The sequence below is a fragment of the Cucurbita maxima genome, unplaced genomic scaffold (assembly GCF_002738345.1).
Source record: "Cucurbita maxima cultivar Rimu unplaced genomic scaffold, Cmax_1.0 Cma_Scf00013, whole genome shotgun sequence".
Lineage (NCBI taxonomy): Eukaryota > Viridiplantae > Streptophyta > Magnoliopsida > Cucurbitales > Cucurbitaceae > Cucurbita > Cucurbita maxima.
Genome location: NW_019272029.1, coordinates 2,776,897 through 2,793,612, shown reverse-complemented (window position 1 = coordinate 2,793,612; position 16,716 = coordinate 2,776,897). Strand labels below are relative to the sequence as shown.

The window sequence follows — 16,716 nt, the reverse complement described above, 5'->3', positions numbered from 1 at the left end:
CAAGCTTGTTTTTTTTTCTCTCTCCTGTCACTGCCATCTAATAAGAATGCTCATCTAAAATATAAAAATTTAATTCGATTATTTTTTTTTTAATTTGGATCGGGTTAAATTCTTAAAAATTAAAAGTTTAGATTAACGGGCGAGTTAACACTTTTGTTAAGTCAACATAACAAAATAAGGTTACGATCCTATCCTATTTTTAAAATTATTAGAAAAATTATGAATATTTAATTTGTCGTTCTGTCTTATGACTTGCCATATTTAATATTTTATATATTAATATTATATGTATCCTAGAAAAATATATTAAAAAAAAAATAACTTGAAACTCAACCAAAAGAGAGAAGATTAGGTTGAGTTGAGTTGTGAACTATATTAAGTGGTTGATCCAAAAAATTTTTTCAACCCAACTCGTGGATAATCTTACCGTTCAAAGACCAACTCGAAATCTCAATTTTTTAAAAAATGTTGTTGAAAAATATATAACATGTAAACATGATATAATTTGTTTTTAAGTTATAAAAATAAATATATATATATATATATGGATTATTTATTATGCTCAATCTGACATTAATAATATAATTTAAAAAATATAAATTTATTGATTGGAGATAAAATAACCTATTAAGACTTCACCAAGGTTGATTATAATATATTAATATAAATATTTTGTTAAAATCAATTTATATTTCTAAATTTTAGAAATTCTATTATGCAAACCTGAAACAATAATTTAAATTTGTACGGAGGAACTGAAATCTTGGCCCATTTTCCTCATTTATTATTATTATTATTATTATTATTATTATTATAAAAAAGGAAAACAAATTATTACTTTTTATTTTGTTTTTTTATTTTTTTCCCAAAAAGAAAAAATTATAATTAATTTAAGGATCGTGGATTTGACTTTTGACGGATAGAACAAAGTTGATCGTTATTGAAAAGACAACTTTAGCCTTCTTCCTTTTGTCTTTATCCAATACGACGTCGTTGAATTTTATATGCCACGTGGCGTCCGGCGACATGTTGTCGGTGTTGACTTTGATTTTTGGATGGGATTTCGAATCCTCTCTTGTCTCTACTTCTCCTTTGGGCTGGCCCACTCCCATGCCAATGCCTACATGCTATATTTATTTTCTTTAATTTGGTTAAACGATGAGTTATGAGGCTGGTGGGCCTGGGCCCAAATCTATCAGGCCCATCAAAATCGACCCATTTGGAAGGGAACAGGAAAAGCCTCGAGGTCGGTGAAGCCGAGTCGAGGTTCAAGTCGACTACTCGTAAGAAGCTAACTAAGTTAGAAGGAAGACTTCGACACCTTCCCCAATAACACCACTGATTGTCTGTCACTAGACAACACTAGCAATGAAACCACCTCGTATTCGTACTAACTTATCCAGCTTATAGTGTGTTGGACAAAACACCACATTAGACATAAGTCTTATATTTCGTCGATCATATAGGTCATTCCGAGAAAAATTTTGTCTGCTTCACCTTATCCTACCCAGTCAATTAGATTCACTCAATAAAATATATTAAATTACGAAGATTTGATATAATAATAATAACAATTACCGTCTAAAAAATTATAAAAATATAGTAGTTTGTGCACATTAAATATTTGTTATTAATTTAGAAGTCAAAATTTGGAATTTCTCTGGTCACATATTTAAAAATAAATAATAATAAATTGAATTAATGAGACAAATTTAAGACAAAAAACCTAAAATAAAAAATCTCACCTAGTCTATGCGGTTTCTATACCGTTCCGAAAAATGCTTTCTTCTCCTCTCTAATCGACGTGGGATCTCACAATTCACACCCGTTTGAGGCAGTGTCTTTACTGACACTCACTTCCTTCTCCAATTGACGTGGGATCTTACAATCCACCCTTCCTTCAGGGCTCAGCGTCCTCCTTCACACTCGTTCATCTCTCCAATGGATATGGGATCTCACAAAATATTAACGACCTCCATCCAAAACTAAAAGTAAGAGTATTTTTATTTTATTTTATTTATTTTTTTTAAGTTTATGAATATTTTTTAAATAAAATTACAACTTTTATAAATATTTTTATTAATTTTAAATGACTCATTTTCCAAACTCTTATATAGATACCCTCTACCATATTACAACTAACTTTCATAGACTATGTTATATTGTGCAAATGAATAAATGTTATTTTATTATTTATTTTATTTGATATTACTTTTATAATATGTTTGCTAATGTTGATATTGTGGGAAGTAAATTAATAATAAATAAATAAACAAATTAGACTTCTTATCTTAACATTAATGATTAAATAAATGTTATTTAATGAAACCTTAAATAACAATTAGTCTCCATAAAACAAAAGTCAATAAATAAAATTTATGGATTATAAATCTCATTTAAGCTAATGAATCATGATTAAGGCTTCCCTTGATTCTCAACATGAGTCGACGAAAGGGAATAATCTTCGTCGCCTTCGATGATAACAAAAAAGCTCCATGAAAACTCATATCTGCCTTTTAGCGTCTCGATGATGTCCAGGTGATAGCTGCAGCAGGGATGGTTCAATTTATATATCTGCTGTGAGTAAGTAAAAGAAACCGTTCATTATCAGGTCAGCTGTGGTTTTCAGGTCTGTTCTTCTTTCCCCTTTCACCATTTTTGTCGCAGTTTTCTATCCGTTTGAAGCTTCATTGTTTGAATTTCAGTCGATCCATTAAATTTGAGGTTCTTACTTGTTCTATTCCGATTCTCTCTGTATTTGATCACTGATTTGGTTGAGCGGTTTTTATGAGGGTTTTCCGATTTCAGAAGTTTGATTCCTTAGTATCATTTAGAAATTGGGCAAGAACTCATGGGGAATGCCTCATCGATGCTCACTCAATATGATATTGAAGAAGTTCAAGAGCACTGCAATAAGCTTTGTAGGTTAATCTATCCTTGTCTCGATTGGTTTCGTTCTTTGATTTGTTTGTGGTTTGGTTGCCTTACTTTTTGCTGTGTTGAAGTTAGTCTCCCAACAGGAAATAGTGTCATTGTTTCAGAAATTCTGCCAGCTTGATAGAAATTCCAAGGGGTTTATTTCAGCTGATGAGTTCCTCTCAGTTCCTGAATTTGCTATGAATCCACTTTCTCAGGTATTGTTTTGAAATTGAATATAAACATTGTGTGTTTGTGTGTTGGTTGTATGAGTTGTGACTTATGGCAAGTGATTTCTTTGTTTTACTCTGTCGTTATCTTCAGCGTCTGCTCAAGATGGTTGATGGTTTGAATTTCAAGGATTTTGTGGCTTTCTTGTCAGCATTCAGTGCTAAAGCTAGTTTGCACCATAAGATTGAATGTAAGTGCATGTTTTGCTACTGCTTGTTCATCTTTTGCTGGTTTTGATCAGGCTTGAGGGTTTTGGTTGAAAATCAATGCTTATTTAAAACATTAGGGATCCTATTGGCCATCAATACTTATGGTGGTAAGTAGTCGTTTTTTTTTTGTGAGATTCCATGTTGGTTGGAGAGGAGAACGAAACATGTTTTTTTGTGAGATTCCATATTGGTTGGAGAGGAGAACAAAACATTCCTTGTTAGTGGTTGAAAACCTCTCCCTAGTACACGCGTTTTAAAATCGTGAGGCTGATGGGTATATGTAACGAGCTAAAATGGATAATATCTACTAGCAGTAGACTTGTGCTGTTACAAATGGTACCAAAGGTAGACACTTAATAGTGTGTCAGTGAGGACGCTAGGCTCACAAGGGGGTGGATTGTTAGATTCCACGTTCTTGGAGAGGGAACGAAACATTCTTTATAAGGGTGTTGAAACCCCTCTCTAACATACGCGTTTTAAAATTGTGAGGCTGACATCGATACATAACGAGCTAAAACTGAGAATGTTAGATAGTCGTGAGCTTGAGCTGTTACATTTTTACTCAAAAGTCATCGAACTTTTTGGTTGTGTCTTCCTCAATTATTGGAGCAAATTTGTCACAAGAAGCCAACTTATAAGTTATAATTCATTATATCTAGAACGGTAAACCAAAAAATATCATGAATTATAAGTTTGAGGACTAAATGGAAAAAACTTGGTTGTCATGAACTGACATTAATACATGATATTGACTTTGAAATGTCCTCTCAAGGAGTTCTCTCACCTAAGAAAACTACTTTGAGATAGTTCATTTCGTATTAATAATTGCTAGTGTCTCCTTATTTCAGTTATTTTCAAGCTATATGATGTCGACTGCAACCGGAAGGTGTCTTTCAACCACATCATTGAAGTGCTTGGGGATTTGTCTAGTTCATTCATCTCCGACGAGGAGAGAGAGGCATGACGTCTTCTTTCCTTTTGTTCGATGTTTCGCATCTGTGTTACTTCTCCAATTTATCATTATGTGATTCATTTAGTATCAAATACATAACATATAAATCCTCTGAGAGAGACATCAATCCATGCATACTATTAATTGGTGCATCTCCTCGATGATATGTTTGCTCGTGCATAGGCATTGAGAGCATTTACGTCGCTCGAAAGGAACATATTTAGTCCAGTCTAACACATGAAGTGGAATAACTACATTTGCTTTGTACTCATTATTTCTTTCACCTTCATAAACGAACTATTATTAGTTTCTCTTTCCCATTGCAGCAAGTATTGTGCCAATTATTACAAGAAGCAGGCTATACAAGAAACTCTCTCTTGACACTCGATGACTGCATCAAGGTACTGTTAACGTGCTGACGTGTTTCATTGATTTACCATACTTCACTAGAGAGTATAAGAAACCAACACAACTGAGCAACTTGATCGTGAGGTCCTAAATTGATTAGAGTGAAACGAAACATTCCTTATAAAAGCATGGAAACTTAACCCCTAGTAGATGGGAAAGCCCAGAAGGAAAAACCCAAAGAGATGAGTACTAGTTTCGCTGCATAACTCCAAAAGATGTGCTTTAAAAACCTTGAAGGGAAGTCCGAAAGGAAAAGTTCAAATAAGACAATATCTGTTAGCGGCTTGGACAGTGATATTGTTCTTGATTTATAGAGCTGAATGTTTTCATTTTATGCCATTCTTTCGCAGGTTCTTGATAAATCAGGCATAAGAATGGATGTAGAAGTTCCAGTTGACTAGCTGTTGATCTGTTAGGCTATTTACTTTCAGAAAAGAAGTCAAAACTCAACGACTCTCAACTGACCTGAATGCACATATCTGCTTCAGTTCATCTCTGTTGCAGAAAGTTCTGATGGAAGACAAGATTTTACTCTTTTTTCAGCATGCCCTTCTCTTTGTCATCATTTGTAAAGACTGTCAATCAATGATATCCATAGTAAGGTTAATCGACACCGATTCTTGATCACATGCATTGTCCCTGATATCAAATCAATGACGACTAGCAAATGTCAAAGCAGACAAACAATTACCACTCTAATTCATCAGTTTTATAGAGTTACAAGCTGCAGGGAAGGGGAAATCAAACAAAAATACCTTCCTCTGTTCTTAGCTTTCTCAAATTTCTCCTCTATAGCCGCCTGATCCAAAATAGTCTCTTCTTGAACTTGCAATCGCCATGCTTTTCTGATGCTCTAACTTGGGGCAGTCACGGATACGGTGACCAAGCCCGCCACAATAAGCGCAACCTTTGACCCCACTTGCATTGGTGATCGCCTCCACGTCCTCCATAGGGTCATTCAGCTCAGCCAACACTGGTGGAATCCTCTGTTTTGCTTCTTGCAGAAGGTGCTTTAAATCAAGGAGGGTCGTTTCGCTTTGATTCTTGTTTATGAAAGTTGTTGCAATTCCCGTCTTACCACACCGACCAGTTCGTCCAATCCTATGAACGTAGTTCTCAATTTCAGCTGGCATATCGTAGTTGATAACATGTTGAATGTCTGGAAAACCTAAACCCTTTGATGCAACATCAGTAGCAACCAATACATCTTTCTTGCTCGCCTTAAATGAAGAGATAGCATACTCTCTTTCTTCCTGATCTTTTCCTCCATGAATTGCCACTGCTTCAACACCTTTCAAGAGTAGATACTCGTGAATGTCGTCAACATCGGCTTTATTCTCACAAAATATCAACACTGGAGGTGGAGTTTTCTGCAGACACTCGAGCAAGTAAACAATTTTTGCCTCTTGTTTCACGTACTCGACCTCCTGGATGACGTCGAGGTTTGCAGCTCCAGCTCTTCCGACGTTAACAGTGACAGGCTTTACTAGTGCACTTCTTGCAAAATTTTGAATTTTGGTAGGCATTGTAGCAGAAAACAATAGTGTTTGGCGTTGAGCCTTGAAATGATCAAAAACTTCCCGAATATCGTCTTCGAATCCTAGATCCACTAATCTATCAGCCTCATCTAAAGTAAGATACCTGCAATTGTCAAGGTTCATTTTCTTTTTCGCCAACATATCCTTCAACCTGCCGGGGGTTGCAACAACGATATGAACACCCTTCTTCACAACCTCGATCTGTGACCGCATATCCACTCCGCCTATACAGAGCAAAGGCCTAAGTTCTGGATATCCAGCCTCCTTCATGGGTATTAAGAACTGTTCCACCACTTCATAGGTCTGTCTAGCAAGCTCCTTGAAGGACAAATGATCAAGCCAAAAGGTCCTTCCCCTGAAACAATGGGCATCATGACCTCTTCTTGTAAAGCAATCATTATCAAAGGAAGAACGAAAACTAGGGTCTTTCCTGAACCAGTAAATGCAATCCCAATCATATCTCTGCCAGATAAAATCACAGGTAGACCTTGGACCTGAATCGGAGTCGGCTGCACGATTCCCTTTTCTTCCAACTTCTTCAAAACTGGTTCAGGGAGTCTCATGTCCTTGAAGTTGTTAATCGGCAGTGGAATATCGTCACCATCGACTATTATGTGCCATTGTTTACGAATCAAATCACACGCCTTTCTCGACATCCTCCTGATAGGCAATGGCGGTTTCCATCCAGTTAATAATGGCTCTATGTAAGTAATTCCTTTTGCTAGTTCACGAACTGACATTAGAGTTTTACGATCGGATAAGTGCTCGATCAGCTCCTTCTCTTGCTAAAGGATCTGCTCGGTTGGGCTAACTTCTGGTTGGTCACACTTCATCTGAGATGCTTTTACGAGGAGACTCGGCTTGGCTTCGGCAAGCCTTGATTTCTCCAACTCTTCTTCAAGGGCAGAAGCTTTGCCCTTTCGCATAAGAATCTTTTGAGCTTCCATTGCTCTACGCTTCGCCACAGGAACATATTCAACAAAATCATCTTCTTCTTCGTCCAAGCTCTTTTCGTTCTTCATTTGTACATCCATCGTATAATGAAATTCATGTTAGACGAACACGACTCTCCACAATGGTATGATATTGTCCACTTTGAGCATAAGCTCTCATGGCTTTGCTTTGGGCTTCCCAAAAGGTCTCATACCAATGGAGAGTGTATTGCATTGATTATAAACCCATGACCATTCCCTAAATTAACCGATGTGGGACTTTCATCATCCAACAATTCAATCCCAAAACACCTCTCCGCTAACCCTAGAAACCATTAGATTTCATATTACACGCAGATATCAATTACAAATAGCCAAACAACAAACCCTAAATGCAGAAACCAACTACAGACAATAACCAGCCTCTCGATTCCGACTCCGACATACAATCCCGTTCAATTCGAACCACGCAGAGACGGACGAGACATACATTTAAAAAAGAGCTTCATCGACAAATGAATCGATAATAAGAACTCGAACAGAGTCTCAAAAGAAAAAAGAAAAAAGAAGCTAAAACTTACTCGAAGCGTTTACACGAGGAGCAGATCACTCCTCTTGGTCTTCGTTGTCGGGATTCGAACAGGAAAAAACACGGAGAAATTGGTACAGATAACGACAGCAGAGAATGTTATTGAGACGCAGAGGGCATTGAACGGCGGTAGGGTCACAGTCTAGAAAACCGGCGGCCGCCCTAGTCGGCAGAAACAAAAAATACGCAAAAGGGTCTGAAGCTCGTGTAACACCGTCGTTCAGCCGGCGGCGGAACTACTAGTTTATAGATTTATATTATTTTTTTAAAGAAAATAAATTAGTACAATTTTCTAGTTAGGAGTGTTATGTTTCTAAAAAAATAATTAAAAAAAAAAAAAAAATTCCACAATACTAACTCTTCCGACTTATTAAATTATTTTAGGTTAAAGAAGATTTTATTTGGTATAATTAAATTTAATTAATTTGTCCTATTTTAAAATAAAATGATTTTCTATTTTAATATTAAAAACAATACAGATCAAAATCCCATATTTCATATGATTTTAATAAATTAAATCTCATCGTATTTTATTATTTATTAAAAAATTATGGAAAAGGAATTATATAATTAATAAAATACTTACCCTTTTATTATTTAAAAAATCATGCAAATCAAATAATAAATTTTATATTTTAAAAATTGTATTAAATGGAGTAATTAAAAAATGTTTATATATTCGAAACTATATTAAAAAATAAATCAAATACTTTACTTAAAGCCAAAACAAACAAAAGAAACACACATTTCTACAATAGGCTCGACCGCAGGGGACCACAACTTCTTTGAAAAAATCTTCCACTATCTATAGTTTTCTCATTAATTAAATCAGTAAATCAATCAAATAATAATAATAATAAAAAAAAACATTGCGTGTCCAATCTCCAGAAGCCACGTCAGTGGGCCCTCACACTAATGGATAAACTCGAATCCAACAAATCCAAATCCCAAAAATAAATTTAAAATTAAATCTAATTTGATAATTATTTTGTTTCTTATGTTCTATTTTTTAAAATTATAAAATTATGAAAATAAATTAAAAGAAAATATCAAATCAATCATTTTATGAAGATAGAGATTTTAAAACGTAGACGAAATAAAATAAATAAAAAAGTGGGACCTTAACCGGCTTCCTTATCTAATCAACCGAAGCACACGTGTCAGAGATCAGTTGCTTCGGAGTTTGGTTCGGGTACGGGACACCTCGCACCTTTCTCTTTTTCCGGCCCCCTCGTTCACTCTTCTTCTATTGCAGCTACCCACTCCCAAAGAAGAAAAAGGAGAAAAACCATTTGCGCGAGAGACTGCTTTTGATATATATATATATAAAGAAAAATTACTTCTTTGTTTCGTTCCTTCTCAGCCTTCTTGTTCTTCTTCTGGGAATCGTTTTTTTTTTTTTTTTCCTTTTTCCTTTTCAGTTAATGTATTCAATCTGATCATGATGAGGTATGATCGTTGGTCTTGTTCTTTTTTATATAGATGATTGTGTTTCGTTTTCCTTTTCTGATGATCATGTTGTTTTCCTTTAGAAATTTTTTAATCTTTCCTTTGTGGAGTGGAGGGTTTTTGATTGTTAGTGAAAGGGTAAAGTGAATTTTAGAGGCTTGATGATGCTGTTTAGTCGTATGATCGTTTTTTTACATGAAAGTTCTCTCTAAAAACGATGGCGTTTGCAATTTAAGTGGTGCGATCAGAGGTTTTCTCGTGTTTTTAATTCAATCTTTTAATCGTTTGAATGGTCTTTTGATTTTGTCTTTTAAGTTTTTGAGTATTCCATTCTTCACTTTTGTTCTTGAGTGAATTTACGATGTGAAATTTCAGTATTTTGTTTCATTAATGACGAGATATTTTCAGCTTGTAATGGGGATTTCAAGAAATTGGTTTTGTTATTTTGAAACTCCTGTTACTTTTGCTTGTAAACCAGAAATCATGTTTAGAAACGTCAGATGAGTATAATCATGTTTTCTGGGGGTTAATATTTACTATAATTCATGGATTGTGCTTGCTTTATGATCATGTTTTTGGCTAGAGATGTATTATTGAGATTAATGAACTTAATCCTGCTATGCTCTATTTTTGGCAGGTGAAGTAACGTGCATGTGTTCTTTCTTGGTTATTGAATGGGTTAAAATGGTGTTCTGCTGAAGTTTTTATGATATAAATTGATTACGGGACATCTTCTCAATGGGGGGCGCTTGTTCTAGGAAGAGAGATCAGCTAGCTAATGAAGATAGGTTGGCTAGAGGAGTATCTGGAAAATATTGCAAGAGTGGAAGTTCCAAATGGTTGACAACATCATTTTCTCGGCCTTTTATCGACATGGATCCTCGAAGAGGGAAATGCCCTTCTCTTCTGGACTTAAGCGTCCGTCGAGTTTGCAATGTACTGAACTTTTGCTACCTCCATGTGTGACGTTGGTGTCTGCTGGTGTTCATGTGGTCGCTAATTTCTTTGTGTTCTTTGTGATTATAGGATATAGATCAATTTGATAGCTTTGGTATGCTCCCAAGGGATATTACTCAGCTAATCCTCAATGAATTGGTGTATTCTCAGCGTATAACCGATATTTCGATCCAAGCTTTTCGAGATTGTGCTCTCCAGGTAACTGGGAGTCAACTGTTTCATCAGTTGGCATCAATCCTAGTTAGTATTTTCTACGTATCTTCTGAACCAATTGAATTGATATAACTCCTGTGATGTTTTTGTATACTTTCAGGATTTTCACCTTGGAGAATGTCCAGGGGTGAACGATGATTGGATCGATGTCATCTCCTCACAAGGATCTTCTGTACTTTCTGTGGATCTTTCTGGCTCGGATGTAACCGATGGTGGATTGATGCACCTCAGGAATTGCTCGAATATCCAAACTTTAAATTTAAACTTCTGTGAACATATATCGGACCGTGGACTGGCACATATTGGAGGTATATATCCAATTATTTTCAATATGATTCTCGTTTTCGTGCAACTGAGAAGATGATCTCTCTGAGGGGCTCTGTTGGGCTTTAGTATAACCATGATGAGCAAATCTTTCAGGGTTCTCAAGGTTGACAAGTTTGAGTTTTAGGAAAAACAATGAAATTACTGCTCAAGGGATGAGCGTCTTTGCTCATCTTGTAAACTTGATCAGACTGGATTTAGAGAAATGTCCTGGAATACATGGGGGACTTATTCATCTCCAAGGTAATTTCTTCTTCTTGAAATATTCTTTTCTCGACAGAATATTACCCCGACAAAAGTTTACCTTATAATTGAGTGACTTCTCAGGATTAACACCTTTCAATTTCCATGTTTACACCTTCTCAGGATTAACAAAGTTGGAGTCTCTCAATATCAAATGGTGTAATTGCATCACAGATTCTGATATGAAGCCTCTCTCCGGTAATGATTGTCTCTCAGGATTTACTAGTTTAGTTAGTGTCTGTTATGTGCAGTCAAGATGTGGGTGCAAGGTTCTATTTCTTGCTCATACAAGAGAAACACTATCGAGCGATTTCCATAGACTTCTTTCATTATGAATCCCCTTCTCTGCTCGTAAACATAGGTTTTCTTCTTTTAATATACATTGATATTGATGTTATTTTTTGTTCAACTCAGATTTCTTGTAGATGTCAATTCTTTTTCAGTTTATATAGACCTTTAAAGTAACTTCGGTTGAATGTGGTGTTTTCTTTATGATTAAAATGCGCATTTTTGTTTTGTAAACAATTATTTCGTTCACTCTACAGGGCTAACAAGCTTGAAAGGATTGCAAATTTCATGCAGTAAGGTCACAGATGCTGGTATTGCCTACTTGAAAGGTAGGTGTTGCCGTTGCCCATTCATTTGTATTCTAATGCCAAATATAGGGGTGGTTTTATATTCACCGAGTTTGAAGCTCTATTTTTGAGGGCTGGAAGGGAAGCTAACAGAGCTGGAGGCTCACTTTAGCTGGATGCTTTTTAGTATTGACATATTCATTTTGCGTGTGCTATTCCTTTTGATTTATATCATTGCGTATTAACTATTTCCTAATGGCAATTATTCATTGATCTGATCCCCAACGTTTTATATAGCAGGTTATCCATTATCTTTGTTTTGCCAAGTCTCCTGATTTTTGTACCATAAATGATTCTGTGGGTTACATTTTTTTTGCTTTACAGGACTGCACAAACTTTCGCTATTGAACTTAGAGGGTTGTCCAGTTACAGCTGCTTGTTTGAACACTCTCTCGGGTTATTATTCTCAACACCTGTTTATCCTTTTCAGGGTTCCAGTAATTTAACATCTAAAATTTGTGTGAATTAGTCTATTTTTCAAGTTCTTCACGAAACACTGTTCGGTAAAATACACGTCAATGATAGACACTGTATTCTTCATTTGTAAATTTATTTTCAAAATTGGAAGAAAAACTAAAGTATATATGCATATTCATTCATCATACCATACTTATCCTTTTGGGTGTCCTTTTGATCAGCTCTTGGTGACCTTCAATATTTGAACCTTAGCAGATGTCATATAACTGATGATGGAAGTGAGGGATTTTCTAGTAAGTTTCTACAAGAAACCATTTCATGAAATTGCTTGCCTTTGTTCTTTTTGGTATTATTCCCATGCCTCTCTCCTTCTCTCACGCTCGTGCTGTCGTACTTATTATCAGCTACTTTCTTTCAGGGCTCGGGGCTTTGAAAATATTGAACTTGGGGTTCAATGACATAACAGATGATTGTTTGGGTCACTTGAAAGGTGGGTTTACCTTACCATCTGATTTTTTAAAAAAAAAAATCCATTTTAATACGGCTGCAAGGGTAGCTGTCTGCCCATCAGCTCACTGCCACTGATATTCAATAGACAGCGTTTGAAATTGAATTTTTCGTTTCTGCTCAATAAATTTACGACGTTATGATGTCAAGTCCATAAAGCTTATGAAGTATTTATCCATTATATTGCATAATATATACATATATATACATACATACATACATACATACATACATACATACATACATACATACATACATACTTATGAAATTTTCTACAAAGCAGGTCTAACAAATTTGGAGAGCTTGAACTTGGATTCATGCAGGATTGAGGATGATGGCCTGGTTAACTTGAAAGGTTTACATTTAAACTTCTAACATCTCTTTTTGATTTTGTATCATTTTCGTTTGTGCTTTGTTCTTGTTTAACCCTGTTCATCAACTGAAGTTTGCTGTTCCTTAAGATCCCTGTAGAAGCAAACTCCTGACCTTCAGTTTGCTGGGTCATTGATGAAATTATCACTACCAAGTCCAATATCTGCAGTTTTCTTACCAATGCATTATATCAGGAACTATAGTAGAAGCAAGAGAGTTGCCATAGCCATAAGAACTGTCACTCATAGCAGTCTCTGTTCAAAAAATATTCATGCATTATTCATTCATATAAAAGATTCACTAACTTAGGTGCAGGCCTCTTGGTGGGCTTCGTAAACGATCATTTATAAACTGTTTGCTCTTGAATTTTCTTCTTATGTGTTACAAAGATGAAGTGCTTAGAGTTTCATGCTTATGGTTCCTTTTTTTAGGCCAAAAAGTATCATTGCTCGAATTGTAGTTTAGTATAGTAGAGAGGTTTCAGATGGTTTATCAAATTAATGTAAGCGTTGTACCTAATTTGACAGTGTGCTTAAACTTTATGTAGCCTGGTACCTCGAACTACACGTTGAACTGCCTGTAGTTCTATCCCTAGTGCGATCTATGACTTCTTTTGGTTGCTGTACTGTTTTATTCAATTGAATTGCTTATAATTTCTACCAACTTACTTTGTTTCAGCTCTCCACCGTTTGAAATGTTTGGAGTTATCTGACACTGATGTTGGAAGCAATGGTCTTCGCCATTTGTCTGGTCAGACATTAGCACTACCTTGACAATATATTGTTTTTGTAGTTAGTTTATTTTATTTTTTCAGGAAATATTTGCCTAGCAATAAGGGTTTATCCGATCCATGGATATTTTGTGAGATCCCACATTGGTTGGAAAAGGGGAACAAAACATTTCTTATAAGGGTGTGAAAACCTCTTCCTAGTAGACGCGTTTTAAAACCTTGAGGGGAAGCCCAGAAGGGAAAGCCCAAAAAGGACATTATCTGCTAGTTTTGGCTTTGGGTTGTTACAAATGGTGTCAAAGCTCGACACCGAGCAGTGTGCCAGTAAGGACGCTGGCCCCAAAGAAGGGTGGATTGTGAGATCTCACATTGGTTAGAGAGGGGAACGAAACATTTCTTATAAGAGCGTGGAAACGTCTCCCTAGTAGACGTGTTTTAAAACCTTGAAGGAAAAGTCTAAAAAAGACAATAATTGCTAGCCTAAAAAGGACAATATTTGCTAGCAGTGGCTCTGAGCTGTTACATATTTATTTGTATTTAATGTGTGACCACTTAAATTTGAATGAACCTGGCAGATCTTTTGTGGTACCTCATAAGATTATTTTTATTCTATATACGAGTTGCTTGCTGATAGTTTGGGTGTGTTCAAGTTCTTAAGATTCAAGCAAGAATTACAGGGCAGAATTCTTTTGGTACTGTCCGATGTTGATCTTAATTCATTGAACCTGTGGACGAATAAATTAAATTGATTGATTAAAGGTCCATGAATATGATGTATTCTGCATTAAAGTATGCAAGTTTTGATCTGTTTTTCGTTTGTTTTGGCTTTTTAGTATCATCTAAATCTTGTAAGTTTGGTTATTTCACATCCTTCATTCTGTTATGTTATGTTATGTTGTAGGTTTGCTTAATCTGGAGAAATTAAATCTTTCGTTCACCTTAGTTACTGACGTTGGCTTAAAACGGCTTTCTGGACTCTCATCACTTAAATCACTTAATTTGGATACTCGCCAAATTACGGACATTGGACTCGCTTCCCTAACTGGTAAATATGCTTTAGAGAAATGCTCGAGGTCGTTCGGAGTTCATCTTGTATGATTGGTCTTTTTTATATTCCTCTTTTGCAGGTTTAGTAGGATTGACTCATCTGGATCTTTTCGGAGCTCGTATTACAGACTCTGGAACAAACTATTTGCGAAGTATGTGCATATTCATAGTAATATTTACACACTGTTTAGTTAATGAAGAACGTATTTTACAACATGGACTCAAAATAACCCTGAAAAGTTCAAAAGTTCTGGTTAATGGACTACTTATTAGAAGTTTGCAAATGAACTAACACGTAGCGGAACCAAAAGCCATTTATATATCCCCTTCGACTAACAAGCTATATCTTTGACGAGATTTAGGAGTTGTTTGGAATGACTATGTTTTTGAACACTTAAGAGGTCATTTCAAGCCGGTCTATACTTGTTATGGGATGTTTTTTATATACGAGTTCTCCACTTCTCACTCCCGTGTTTCGTTTGACCAGACTTCAAGAATCTACAGTCCCTGGAAATATGTGGTGGTGGATTGACTGATGCTGGTGTTAAGAACATTAAAGACCTGTCTTCCTTGATGGTGCTCAATCTATCCCAGAATTGCAATCTGACTGATAAAACCTTGGAGTTAGTTTCAGGTACTCAATCTAAATTCATAAACAGTCCTACATTTTCTTTGTGTCGCTTGGTAACTCACTCCGTGTTTATGCGCCTTCTTCTGTTAAATTCTATATGTTGCTGCTTAAATGTCTATGTATGTCCTAAAGTCTCTACTCCAATGTCTATGCACAGGTTTAACAGGGTTGGTCTCTTTAAATATTTCGAATTCGAGAATCACCTCTGCAGGACTGCGACATCTGAAAACTCTGAAGAATTTAAAGCAGTTGACACTGGAGGCCTGTCGGGTTTCGGCAAGTGACATCAAAAAGCTTCAATCTACCGACCTCCCGAATCTAGCAAGCTTCCGCCCTGAGTAGCTGTGAAGAAGAGGATGTGCTGTGATCCAACTGCCATAAAGGCAGACCTGTGAATAATGATATCCAACTAAACTGTGCATAGTTTTGGATTTGTTTCATGCCATGAGCTTTTAGGGACCAAGTGTTTTTGGTGGAGTCTTAAAAGCTTTAGTTTCAATCTACTTCAGTTCATTGCAAAAATTGGATAAGAATTGCAGAAGCTTGCAAAAGCCATGGCAGAAAAAGTGGTACAAAGAAAGGATGCTCATTTTGTAAATATCTTCTCTGTTGTTAAGGCACTGGAGAATGTGAATAATGCAGTTTTTAAGTTATTTGGTTATCTGTTCTGTTAATATACAAAACTGGAAATGGATGCTCTTCCATCCGTACAGAAGTGATCTTGTCAGTCTTGCTGTCTTATTATTAGCTCTTGAGATCTTTGTTTTCTTGTGCTAATGTTTCCACTGACTAGGGATGACATCATGAAGCGTGCGGAGGAATGATAAAATTGTTTCATGGATCGGTTCGTGATAACATTGTGGGACTGGGAATGACTTCATAAAGTGTGAAATCCCACGTTAGTTTGAGAGGGAAACGAAACATTCCTTATAATAGGGGTATGAAAACTTTTTTTCTATTAGATGTGTTTTAAAACTGTAATGTTAACTGTGATGTTGACAACGATATGTAACGGGTCAAAGCAGATAGATGGTATCACAAGGCGGTGTGTCGGTGAGAACCTTGACTCCTAAGGGGTGGATTGTGAGACTCTACATCGGTTGGACGGAGAAACAAAAGGATACAAGGGTGTGGACAGATGGTATCACAAGATGGTGTGTCAGCGAGAACTCTCTCCCTAATAACAGACAGGTTAAGAGAGTGGATGGTGAAAATCTTTCCCATGACTCCCAAGGGTGTGAAAATCTCTCTATGACTCCCAGGGTGTGAAAATCTCTCCCTAATAACAGTCACGTTAAGAGGGTGGATTGTGAGATTCATCCAACATCGCTTGAAGAGTGGAACGAAACATTTCTTATATAATAAGGGTGTGAAGGATTGTGAGATCCAACATCGTTTGAAAAGCATTCCTTATAA

The 16,716-nt window shown here is 36.0% G+C and overlaps 3 protein-coding genes across 8 annotated transcripts; 2 read left to right on the top strand and 1 right to left on the bottom strand.

Annotated features, from left to right (window-relative positions):
• Positions 1–2,385: 2,385 nt before the first annotated feature.
• LOC111488097 (calcineurin subunit B-like) lies at positions 2,386–5,343 on the top strand. Of its 3 annotated transcripts, none has more exons than XM_023135733.1 (7): positions 2,386–2,629; positions 2,809–2,921; positions 3,006–3,134; positions 3,241–3,337; positions 4,205–4,314; positions 4,635–4,709; positions 5,067–5,343. In XM_023135733.1, exons 2-7 carry the CDS (start codon positions 2,859–2,861, stop codon positions 5,115–5,117), a joined length of 525 nt encoding a protein of 174 aa, XP_022991501.1. In that variant the 5' UTR covers positions 2,386–2,629; positions 2,809–2,858; the 3' UTR covers positions 5,118–5,343. The 3 variants fall into 3 exon arrangements, with proteins under 3 accessions (XP_022991501.1, XP_022991502.1, XP_022991500.1); XM_023135732.1 differs by having other exon boundaries at positions 2,388–2,629; positions 3,010–3,134; XM_023135734.1 differs by having other exon boundaries at positions 2,387–2,921; positions 3,010–3,134; positions 4,635–4,720.
• Positions 5,248–8,051, bottom strand: LOC111488096 (DEAD-box ATP-dependent RNA helicase 35-like). Its single transcript, XM_023135731.1, is given in 5 exon segments — positions 5,248–5,355; positions 5,472–6,574; positions 6,577–7,304; positions 7,487–7,511; positions 7,768–8,051. Coding segments are annotated over 2 exon segments (1,794 nt in total). The 5' UTR covers positions 7,289–7,304; positions 7,487–7,511; positions 7,768–8,051; the 3' UTR covers positions 5,248–5,355; positions 5,472–5,492.
• Positions 8,052–9,041: 990 nt separating this feature from the next.
• Positions 9,042–16,027, top strand: LOC111488013 (F-box/LRR-repeat protein 14-like). 4 transcript variants are annotated; one of them, XM_023135574.1, is made up of 16 exons: positions 9,042–9,224; positions 9,862–10,160; positions 10,251–10,379; positions 10,495–10,702; positions 10,815–10,961; positions 11,085–11,159; positions 11,507–11,578; positions 11,921–11,992; positions 12,235–12,306; positions 12,432–12,503; positions 12,804–12,875; positions 13,571–13,642; positions 14,524–14,667; positions 14,750–14,821; positions 15,157–15,303; positions 15,458–16,027. In XM_023135574.1, exons 2-16 carry the CDS (start codon positions 9,963–9,965, stop codon positions 15,640–15,642), a joined length of 1,737 nt encoding a protein of 578 aa, XP_022991342.1. In that variant the 5' UTR covers positions 9,042–9,224; positions 9,862–9,962; the 3' UTR covers positions 15,643–16,027. The 4 variants fall into 4 exon arrangements, with proteins under 4 accessions (XP_022991342.1, XP_022991345.1, XP_022991343.1 ...); XM_023135575.1 differs by lacking the exon at positions 9,042–9,224 and adding an exon at positions 9,282–9,462; XM_023135576.1 differs by lacking the exon at positions 9,042–9,224 and adding an exon at positions 9,282–9,474.
• The last annotated feature ends 689 nt before the right edge of the window (positions 16,028–16,716 follow it).